Source organism: Rhineura floridana, chromosome 2, assembly GCF_030035675.1.
Source record: "Rhineura floridana isolate rRhiFlo1 chromosome 2, rRhiFlo1.hap2, whole genome shotgun sequence".
Classification (NCBI taxonomy): domain Eukaryota; kingdom Metazoa; phylum Chordata; class Lepidosauria; order Squamata; family Rhineuridae; genus Rhineura; species Rhineura floridana.
The window spans coordinates 11,310,429-11,322,368 of record NC_084481.1 but is presented as its reverse complement, the minus strand read 5'-3'; the positions used below and the strand labels follow the sequence as shown (position 1 = coordinate 11,322,368).

Genomic DNA, 11,940 nt, shown 5'->3' with positions numbered 1-11,940 from the left:
CCTTGCCTTCGGTTGTGTTAGGAGTTCAGCTGAATAGTCTGTGGGGGAAAAGTAACTTAGGCAAAAAGCTACCGCGTGTTTCTAAACCAGTTTAGCTTCCCTGTTGCCATTTATTAAAGTACCACGCAGGTGCTTGTCATGAAATCAGAATGTTTAAGATTATGGCTGAACACCTTGTACATTATGAACTCCATGCCTCTTAATAGTTCAATCCTAACTATGTCTACTCAGAAATAAGTTCTATTTAATTCAGTGGGGCTTACTCTCTGGTAAGTTAGTTTAGCATTGCAAATATCATTGTGTTAGGCTGCAAATCTAAATTTGGAAGTAATTGCCATTGCAATCAAGGGGGGTTTGCTTAGTAGATATGATTACAATTTGGCTGTTGGTCATTCAGTTTTTAATGGCTGAAGTGCAAATATTTAGCATTGGATAAGCAGTTCTAACAGGGACATGAAGTCACAAGGTGCATTTCCGTGCCATCTTTATTGATGCGTCTCTGGGCATGAAATCAAAATACAACCACAGCAAATACTATAATTTCTTAATGATTAGATCGCTTTCCCTCCTCAGAGGTGCAGTTTTAGGAAAACATAACTGCAGGTAAATTTCATATTTTGATTATAACTCCCTCAGAAATTGCTCATTAAAACTTTGCTTCAGTAAGCAGTATGCCAGTGTGGTATAGTGGTTAGAGTGTTGGACTATGACCTGGGAGACCAGGGTTCGAATCCCCACACAGCCATGAAGCTCACTGGGTGACCTTGGGCCAGTCACTGCTTCTCAGCCTCAGAGGAAAGCAATGGTAAACTCCCTCTGAATACTGCTTACCATGAAAACCCAATTCATAGGGTCGCCATAAGTTGGAATCGACTTGAAGGCAGTCCATCAAAAATCATCAACCAGTAAGCAAAAATACTGCAGCTGACAAATTGAAAGCCAGGTCTCTTGGGACCTTGGGCTATCTTAATATAATAACCTTTTTTCACTAAGTAAAAATGATCTTCCAGAAATCCATCTTGTGGAACCAGCTGTATAATGATTTTACTACTTTTTCAAGAGTACAGAAAACTATGTGGTCAGGGAACTATTAGAGTTGGCATACTTACAGTTGCAATCAAGCTCTCCTGAAAAGACAGCATCTCTTTTATGGAAGTTTAAATTGGTAAAGGAAACTGAATTGGACATCCTGTGTCTGAAACAATGATACAAGAGACTAATTGTTTTACATACACAGTGCATGTTGATTGTTTTTGAGTTTTACAAGAATTCTACCTTGGCAGTGAATACTCCCTTATAAGATTCTAAAAAGTGATGTTGCCTGCAAGGGAATCCCCCATCTCCTTCAGCCCTAGGTAGAACTGCTGAGATACAGAATGGCCATAAAGGAAGCGTCACTCCAGACAGTTAACATTAAGGGAAGGTTCTTTAAGAAAAGTGAACAGCTGGGTGAAAAGCTTCACACAAAGGATAGGAGGGAGTCAGCCTTGTTTTGCCAGTGGGAGTAGTGTAAAAGTTTGTGAACGACACAAAGTTGTGTAGCACCATCAATGCAAATGAAATTGAAGAGCTGTCAAATGAACATGATGTGTTCCTGGATTGACATCCAGGATATTATCAATTGTACAAAGAGGGTTGTAAACTGGAAGACCCTGCTCCTATGTGCTGGAAAATCTATAGCCGGAGTTAAAGGGGGAGGGAATGCTCTGGAAAATCAGAAGATGGCTAGGCTGCCAATGTATAATAAATCTATGAAGTACAGATTGCTGTCTTTTGTCTTGTGTGTTTTCCCTGTTGCAACTGCAAGAACAGGGGGAGAAAGACTCTCTTATCCAGACTCTATAAATGCCATGCCTTGTTAGAGACTAAAGAATACAGCACTGAGAATGTTGGCTTGATCTTATTACTGCCCTGCAGTTTGGAAAAACATAGAGGAGACAGGTATTGTAGGTTAATAGGATTAACATCCTGTTCCCTCTCATATTAAGGCATAAGCAGTCGAAGTATGCAATGCCCCATCTACCACTCAGTTTTTAATGGCTTGGGTGAAATACTCATTTTCCCACATCCTGGAGGGAAATAAATCATGTTTTTTCAGAACCAATTCTGAAAACTGAGGACCCTTGAACCGCTGCTACCATGATACATTTGTTTAATGTATCCTTGTTAATTTTTTCTTACCAACCGGTTGTTCTTTTGAGTATATACTACTACCTATAAGCTACTTCACATACAATCAGCTCTTTGAAAATGGAAGTTCGCCCTTTTTTGAGGTGTCATCTAAACATTTAAGAGTAAATGCATTTAAATTATTTTCTCCCTACATACCTTTTGAAGTATGATGTTAATGTCAAGAATTTTTCTTTGCTATACTGCCTGCTATTCTTGCGTTAAGCAGACACTTCAATAAATGCTATGGAAGAGTGTTGTTACTACTATAGAGCTGTGAGGACGAAGAAAGAATAGCCGAGTGCCAGGCAAGCCTGAAGTAGCAAGCAGCGTGATGACAATAGAAATATTTGGAGAGCATTGAAGAGATCCATCTGTATTTTACCACAGCCTCTTTTTTCAGAAATGCAAATAGTAGAACTAGGAGGAATTAAAACTCTTGTTGTCAAATTTACTAATCCTGAGAGGAGTGTAGTAATCACTTTTAAGAGCATGTAGGCTCTAATGTAATAATTGCAAGTTATTAAAGGCCAGCCTGGGGGGCTTCTCCACTTCGTGATGCACACAGTGATCAGACGCATGTTAGCTCTGACGTGTGTGCGCGTGGGCACACACACACTCCCCACACATTAGAATAGGTTATTTTTATTTAAATGAATGAAATAGCCAACCTGGAATGCCAGGTAACTCCAGGCTTTTTTTGCCACCAGAAGGCAATCTACAGTGCTAGCACATATTTTGGTAACTCCTGGAAATTCCAGGTTTGCTGAATTTCTTTGCAGTCAGTTCCCAAACAAAAAGGATTTGATCAAGCCACCTTCTGGGACTGACTTTTTCAGGGAAACAACTTAATCCAGTGTGTATTATCCCTGGTCTGCAATTCATTTTAAACAGTGGTTGCATTTTTAATTGAACCAAGGGTTCAAGTGCCACAGTTAATAGTGACCAGCTCTTCGGTCAACCAAATCCAACTCCTGTGCTTCCAACAGCAGCTTGATCTGCCAGCCTGATGATAATACCTATCTCCATGCTGTTACAAGTTTTACCTTCTGATTTCTGAACATCAAAGCACAGGAGTAGGCCAGGCTGTTTTTCTGTTTAGTTGAGAACCTTGGCAGCATTCGCTGCACTTGCTGCTACATGAGCTGAGATTTGAGCAAAAGGCTCTAACGCACATGCATGCGTACACATGGACACCATGTGAATAGCCACAGAGGTTCTCCCTTACACACTTGCGTTGTTCATTCTTGTGTGTGAACCAACATGCAGTCAGTATAATGGGAGAACTCCAACAGTCCTCTCCTGGGGTTAAATCAGGGATGGGTAACAACAACTTCTTGTTATTTCACCTTCCATACAACTGTCTCAAGGCTTTTTACGATCAATACAGCTAAAAAAGGTTATGCAACACAAAGTATGCATTATACATATACAAAATGGACACCCATGATGGAGACCCATTCATCTAGCTGGGAAAGCCAGCTGAAACAAAAATGCCTTCTCCAGGAAGTGCAGATAGTAGGTGTCTGTCATATCTCTTAAAGGTGTTTCACAATCAAGCGGTATATAAATTTTATTAAATAAAAATATCAACAGAAATGCTTTCCCACTGAATAAAGGAAGCCACAGTGAAAGCCCTGTTCTGAGTTATGGTGAGTGGGCTTCTGATATCTTTGGAACTTCCAGGTGAATCTCTCCCAGAGACTGCAGTGACCTATTACGGGTCTCAAGTGACTCTCAAGGGCTTCATTCTCTTCTGGGCAATTTTCTGAGCGCTGCATGCCAATAATGGGTGGGACCAAATGCAAGAGCAAGCAGAGCAACAACTGTAAATTTTATCTTCAGCTTTGTACAGTGGACTAGTTTCTACACATAGTTGTATACCCATCTGTGTCCTCCATCCAGCAGGCAAAATTCAACGAAGCATTCCAGCCAGACAAAAACATTCAGATGGGAAACAACACCAGTGAAGGGCATAGCCTACGGAAAGGTCTGAGGGCCAAATAGAGGCCTAGAGGGCCACATTTGGTCCCCTGATATCTCGACAGTGTTAAATATATCATTTTTTTCATAATCTTCTGATACAGAGGTAACTTGGGATGGAGAGGAAGGTGTGCTGACTCTGTTTTTAACTCTCTTAAAACTTGCCACAATATAAGCCTATATCCTTATTTCTTCCTAGGGTTAAACATTCCAAAACTGTTAGAAGGAACATGGCAGGCATTTTTTCTGAGGAATCTGGAAAACAGGATCCAACCCAATAAGGCTAACTTTAATTGTTTTGCTTTCTAAACATGAAGTCAGCCACATTATTTGCACTCAACCTTTTGTTGTTGTGTAGGAACTTAATTTTACCTGAAAGTACTCCTGGTTGGAGACCAAGTGTATGTGTGTATCTACAGAGACAGACACACAGGGGGAATATAAATAATATAGTAGCATTGTTTATATATCACCTGTGCTGATGTAACCTTCATCTCCATCAGAAGTCTGCTGGTGCTCCAGGGAAATTGGGCATCCAAGACTAATTTGACTTGTTTTGCCTCCCCTCAGGCCTTGCTGAAAATGGATTGCCAGGGCTTGGTTGTTAGGCTAATTCAGGATTTTGTGCTTCTGACTACGGCTGTAGAAGTGGCCCAGCGCTGGAGAGAACTTGCTGAGAAATTGGCTAAGGTCTCTAAGCAACAGATGGATGGCTATGAAGCCCCTCATCGGGACAAGAACGGAGCTGTAGATAGTGAGGTACAAAAACATTTGTGTACTATATTCTGGGTTTGCTGGATGACTGACGGTGCACAATAGGTTGGAAAAACAGTTTAGTATTGTGTTCAGCTGCCTTTTTGACCTTGAATGATGACAAATGTACACAGCAATTTTTGTTGTGTGGTCACTGTGGCCCCAAAAGGCAGCCATACAGAAGGAAAGGCATTCGACCTTAAAATTTATTCCTCTTCCATGGTGTTGCAGATCTTGCATTTATCACAAAAAGTATCAAAGTGTCATAGCTACCAGCCCTAGTGTCTATAATCTGAAAGTAGCCAGTCTCAGATTTAATCTATTTATCATGCTTGTGTTTAGCTGAAGTAGTTCATCAGAATAGAGAAAGTTGAAGCAGATAGCCTTGGATGATGATGATGATGATTGCATTTATATAACGCCTCATAGCCGAATCTCTCTGGGCGGTTTGCAACAATTAAAAACGTTAAAAACAAATATACAAATTTAAAAACGCATTTCAAACAGCAATTTAAAAACACATGCTAAAATGCCTGGGAGAAGAGGAAAGTCTTGACCTGGCGCCGACAAGATAACAGTGTTGGCGCCAGGCACACCTCATCAAGAAGATCATTCCATAATTTGGGGGCCACCACTGAGAAGGCCCTCTCCCTTGTTGCCAGACTCCCAGCTTCCCTCTGAGTAGGCACCCGGAGGAGGGCCTTGGATGTTGAGCGTACTGTATGGGTGGGTTCGTGTCGGGAGAGGCATTCCATCAGGTATTGTGGTCCTAAGCCGTGTAAGGCTTTATAGGTTAAAAACAGCACCTTGAATCGAGCTTGGAAACATACAGGCAGCCAATGCAAGTGGGCCAGAATTGGTTTTATATGTTCGAACTGTCTGATCCTTGTTACCAACCTGGCCGCTGCATTTTGCACAAGCAGCACTTTCCAAACTGTCTTCAAAGGCAGCCCCACGTAGAGCGCATTGCAGTAATCTAACTTGGAGGTTGCCAGAACATGGATCACTGAAGCCAAGTTATCCCTGTCCAGATAGGGGCATAGCTGGGCCACCAACCAAGTTGGTAGAAGGCACTCTGTGCCACCAAGGCTACCTGTGATAGAGATGGTTCTAGGAGAACCCTCACGCTATGAACCTGCTCCTTCAAGGGGAGTGCAGCCCCATCCAGGACAGGTTGGACATCTACCATCCGGGCAGAAGAATCACCCACTAGCAGCATCTCAGTCTTGTCTGAATTGAGCCTCAGTTTATTAGCCCTCATCCAGTCCATTGTCGCAGCCAGGCACTGCTTCAGCATATTGACAGCCTCACCTGAAGAAGATGAAAAGGAGAAATAGAACTGAGTGTCATCAGCATACTGATGGCAACGCACTCCAAAACTCTGGATGACCGCACCCAACGGTTTCATGTAGATGGGGAACAGAACTGACCCCTGTGGAACCCCATACTGGAGAGTCCACAGTGCGGAGCAATGTTCCCCAAGCACCACCTTGTGGAGCCGACCCGCTAAGCATCGGAACCACCACCATGCAGTGCCTCCCACTCCCAACTCAGCTAGTCTTCCCAGAAGGATACCATGGTCGATGGTATCGAAAGCCGCTGAGAGATCAAGGAGAATCAACAGAGTCACACTCCCTCTGCCTCTCTCCCGACAGAGATCATACAGGGCAACCAAGGCTGTTTCTGTGCCAAAACCAGGCCTGAAACCCAACTGAAATGAATCCAGATAATCTGTCTCATCCAAGAGCGTCTGGAGCTGGCCTGCAGCCACACGTTAAAGGAACTTGCCCAGGAATGGCACATTTGCCACTGGCCTACAGTTATTAAAATTTTCTGGGTCCAGGGAGGGTCTCTTCAGGAGTGGTCTCACTACCACCTCTTTCAGGTGGCCAGGGACCACTCTGTCTCACAGAGAGGCATTAATCACTTCCCTGGCCCAGCCGGCTATTCCATCCCTCCTAGCTGTTATTAGCCAAGAAAGGCAAGGATCCAGCACAGACATGGTTGCACGATTCTGTCCAACCACCTTGTCAACGTCCTTAAGCTGTACCAACTGAAACTCATCCAAGAAATCAGGACCAGGCTGTGCTCTGGATACCTCTCTTGATTCACCTGCTATAACACTGGAGTCTAAGTCCTGGCGGATGCTAAAAATTTTAACCTGGAAGTGCCTAGCAAATTCATTACAGCGGGCCTGGATGGTTCTTTCTATCGAGTTAACTACTGTCACTATTCATAATGCTGAAAGATTATAGGAAAGTTGAAAGACCCTCAGTATTTATAAGAATAGCAAGATGAACATTTGAGTTAACTTAACATCTAATTTGACAGCAGTGTTACTGGACTTGATATAATGTGCATTGTGTCTGAGACCTTTTCCTTATTTGGTCACTCTTCTGAAGTGTTTGGTTTTGTGGGAAATAGGACAATAAAAAGAAACGTAGCTTAGCCCCACTATCGTATTTCTGAGAAGTATGATATGGCTTGTTCTAGGATTGAAATTCCTACATTTCTTTTGCCCAGTTCTCACTGAGGTTGTAAACTGGTATCTAGGCTATGTTACTTCAGACTGCATGGGTTGACTCGCATGGCTGCACTTCTTAGGTCTGTATTTGAAGACTGTTGTCCCATATATGTCCAGTCAAACAGTGCTTTCCGAATATCTTGCTCTGAGATTTACAATTTATTCCTCCTTTTTAAAAAAAAAATCCCCTCCACATAAAAAATGAGGTGTCAGGGAGAAGGCTATATTAGCATTCTTCTTTCTGACTTCTTTGTGAAGAGACTTTTTGTGAACTCTGCAGTCTGAAATGGTCCAGCTTGCAGACACAGGCTGGACTACGGTGATTTATGTGAAATACAGATTACTGATAATTTAAGAAAGCCAGATATCCTTGATACTTAGCATGAACTGTGCCTCCTAAGTATATGGTGCCATTTCTGATCCTGAAGATGGATACTATGTTCACAAGATGCTTTGGCTAGCATAAATCCTAATGATTGAAAGGTCTTTTAACCTGTGTTAATGCTGGTTTCTTATCTTTGACAGGCAATGTGGAAACCGGCATATGACTTTATGCTAACATGGAGCAATCAAATGGGAGACAGTTACCGTGATGTTACCCAAGAGCTTCACATTGGCCTTGACAAAATGAAGAATCCTATCACGAAACGCTGGAAGCATCTCACAGGAACCCTAATTTTAGTCAACTGCCTGGATATACTACGGGCATCTGCCTTTAGCCCACAAGAACATGATGATTATGCCATATGATGGGGAGTTGTAACTTCTGGATGCTGTTTGTTTTTATGTTTTTTAACTAATGAAGAGAAAGTTGACAGTTTTGATAAGCCAAAGTTTTGGGCAGTGATTCCTGTGTTCAGACTGCAAACTTCTTATGGTTGTCTCTCCCCAGGGCAGAGGACACCCAAGACTATATTATTTTCTATGCTCTGTGGTTAACAGCTTTCTTAATTTGTAACATTTAAAATGGAACTTTTTTTAGGCATTTGCAAATATCAGATTTGAAAGTTGAAATCACTTTTGGAAGGAGCTACCATTTTTATTATGTAACATGAAAAACATTTCTGTCCTCCTTTAAACTATTATTTCAATGAGTCATTGATATGTATAAAAATGAAGCACAGTCTGGTATCATGCAAGCATTTGGATTTTCTAATGTGCAACTCTGAGAACTGTTTATACATTGTTGTGTTAACACCACCCCTCCATCCTGTGACTCTGTCAGTGTTATATTTGTTCCCCATGATTTGCTTTTATGTGCACCTGTCTGTAAGGAAGAAAAGGCCACACGTTCACACCCAATTTAAATGGATTTTGTAATTTAGGGCAATCTGTTAGTGCACAGGCAAAAACTGTGTTCCACTTTTGTCTGCTTCAGAGCCATGATCAGAAAGAACTAATAGTTTCAGGTTATAGGACTGATCCTTTCACATTTGAGAGAATTTTAATGGATACCATTTATGGTCAAATAGCATTTCACTTCACTGAATGTTTCATCCGATAATAGTAGGTGTCTCTCTTCAGAAGTTTACATTGTATGGATATGTTTTAAATGCAAATAATGAGTATTCCATAGTGGTTCTTAATTATGCCATCGTTAAGCTGAAGTTTTAGGATTAGTTCTCACTAGGGCGATAACCTGTGGGACTGTGCCACTACAAACTCAGGCTCACATAACTGAATGCTTCTCTATTCAACAAATTCTCTAGGCATAGACCAACCGGCTCATCAAGAAGGCAGCTAGACTAGAACCCTTTTCCCTGACACCTGCCATAGCCTTCTTCAGTTTGATGCTCTCCACTGGCGCTAGCCAGCATGACCAACAGTCAGGGATGATGGGAATTGTAATCCCAAACATTTGGGGGGCCATAGGTTGTGAGGAGCATTCTGTCATGTGAATTTCTCTACCCACAGTCTGAGATATTTGCAGCCCAGACACATTTTCCATCTCAGTAAGAACTAGGCCTACTTCTGATCAGGTGCCTAGTTGTTCAATCAGAAATGCTTGACCTGACAATACTCTGTAATTGTGCTCTGAAGGTACAAAACGTCTGTTCATTTATTAACACTAGGTCATTGGTATTCACCTTATGTGCTGTATGGGCAAAAGAGCTGAACTGGCATCACCTCTGACTTTTCATGTACCACACAAAGCTATAAAAAAATTGTAGCTGTAATATGTTCAAATGTAAGTTTCATGAAACCCTTTCAGTCTACCTCTTAATTCCAAAATACTTTATGTGGGGAAGGTTTTTTTATAGTTTCCCCCCCTAGTGTGTGCATTTATGTTTGGGCAGGGAAGGTACTTTGTTTTTTGCACAAGAGATTTTCATATTAAGACACATTTCCTAAATCTCCCAAATAATAAGACACTGTTCAAAATGTTAAATGTTTTCTTTCTCAGTCAAAATTTGCAAACCTTCTATCAATGTGGCCACTGTAAGTAACTTTTTAAACCTGTTTTCCCATTTTAAAAACATGTTACAGCTTTGTTCTTTGGAACAAGCTGACCTTTTAAGCAACTTGACTTATGCAACATAACTTTCCTATCAGCAGCTCCTGAGTTTGATGAAAGCAGAATCTCAGCTTGTTGGAAAGGCATTCCTATTGTTTGAATGCAAGTTTAATTAGTGGGGAGAGTGCTTGTAATTTATTTCTTTTTTCAGCCAGCTCCTTTTAAATGGTCTCCCTTTCTTTACTTTGTCCAGTGAAAAGCACCTTAAACTTGGGATTTTGTCACAACAGATTGAAGCAGATTCCTATGCAAGTTTTCATTGCACATGTGAAGTTAGTTAGGTTAGCAGTATTATCACATGCGCATGGAACCAATTTTTCCAAAGCATAAGTATTTTCTTCTCTCACACAAAGCCAGAATCTGCACATGAAGCTGAATAGCATGTTTGAGTGTAAAATGGAAATGGACTGCCTTCAAGTCGATCCGACTTATGGCGACCCTATGAATAGGGTTTTCATGGTAAGTGGTATTCAGAGGGGGTTTCCCTTTGCCTTCCTCTGAGGCTAAGAGGCAGTGACTGGCCCAAGGTCACCCAGGGAGCTTCATGGCTGTGTGGGGATTCGAACCCTGGTCTCCCAGGTCCAGCACCTTAACCACTACACCACACTGTAGGGGAGGAAAAAAGCCCTTTGTATATTGTAGTCCATAGAAGAATATAACAGATGATGGAGAGCCAGAGCTGTTAAAGTAAGATGTTTTATTTTGGCACTGTGTGTGCATGGCTTCTGTTTCATTATGGTATTTTTCAGAACTACAACTAGTCCATGAAATGGTTAGTTTCTTTCTGTAGATGCACAAAACCCCGATGGGAATATATTATACATGGTAGTCTGGGTTACGGACAGACAGGCAGGTGTGTGAGTCCAAGCATGTTCCTGTGTATATAAATGTTCTCAGTATGCTATGTGGGCAACCACTGGGCTGATGATACATGTACAAGGCAGCCTCATTTTGCACCTGGATATGTGCTGGAAGTGCTCCACCTATTGGCATGTGTGGAACTTGCTATAGTGATTGTGGACTCTGGATTCAGTCATGGAATTAGTTTGTAGTTCTGTGTCTTGTAAGAGCAGACTTGAGCCAAAGTATTGAGATTTTAATCGATTTTAACAGGAGGATTTTAAAGCTGGAGGTTTTAACTCCAGAAATTGGATGAAATATTCCACAACAGATTTGGGGGGAGGGGCTGGTTTGCCTTGTTCTTCTGCCATTTTTGTCAAACTACCTCAGGTCTTGCACATCTTTTCATGTTTTGACTTAAAGCCTAAGGGCTGTTCTAGACAATTACTACACACCACCACCATGGAGAACTGTTGAATTACAACAGCAGCTTTTCTAGATTAGTTTGATGCAATTGCTGCTTGATTGATTTTCTGCTTTTAACTAAAAAGTTGGGTCGTAGCACATAGTTGGAGTAGTTTGTATGTTCAGCCAAATGCCTTTCACTCAAAAGTATGTCCTTACAAGGTAAGCTTGCTTTGGATTTTACATTAATACACTGTAAAAGTAGTTTGTTGTACTTTGTTTTTTAAAAAACTTGTGAACTATACAATTAAAACAGTTATTTGAATGCTGCTTTCAGTCTGATTCATTTTGTGGGAGCCTCACTTGCTTTTTTGGCATTTTGGAGCAGACCCATCTGCATATTTCTTTTGAATTGGGCAGATCAGAAGTAGATTTTCATTTTTGTGAAGGCCTGAATAAAAATTGTTACAAGAAAATGAGACCCTTTTTAGGGTGGCATTGGGTTCCCACTAGAAATGAATGGGATCAGACCTTTTAATTCTCATCTGAAAGCTCTCTCTCCCTAGCATCAGGGCTTCACCTGAAGCATGAGTTAAATCAACAAAACAAACTCTTTCGTTAACATTACACGTAACATTTTATTCAGGTAACTTTCTCTGTGACGAGCTCAGTAATTCAAAGCCATTACAACTTCAAACTCATTTTGTCTCATTTCTGATTGCTTACACTAGCCAAACGTTTCCATGCACCA

At 41.3% G+C, this 11,940-nt stretch overlaps 1 protein-coding gene across 3 annotated transcripts in view; it reads left to right on the top strand.

Annotated features, from left to right (window-relative positions):
• Positions 1-11,448, top strand: part of SH3BP4 (SH3 domain binding protein 4) — a 55,161-nt gene extending 43,713 nt beyond the window's left edge. For all 3 annotated transcript variants that reach the window (XM_061607792.1, XM_061607793.1, XM_061607794.1), the window contains exons 4-5: positions 4,723-4,911; positions 7,955-11,448. In XM_061607792.1, coding sequence (XP_061463776.1) covers positions 4,723-4,911; positions 7,955-8,179 — 414 coding nt within the window. In that variant the 3' untranslated portion in view covers positions 8,180-11,448. The remainder of the gene's footprint in view (positions 1-4,722; positions 4,912-7,954) is intronic.
• The last annotated feature ends 492 nt before the right edge of the window (positions 11,449-11,940 follow it).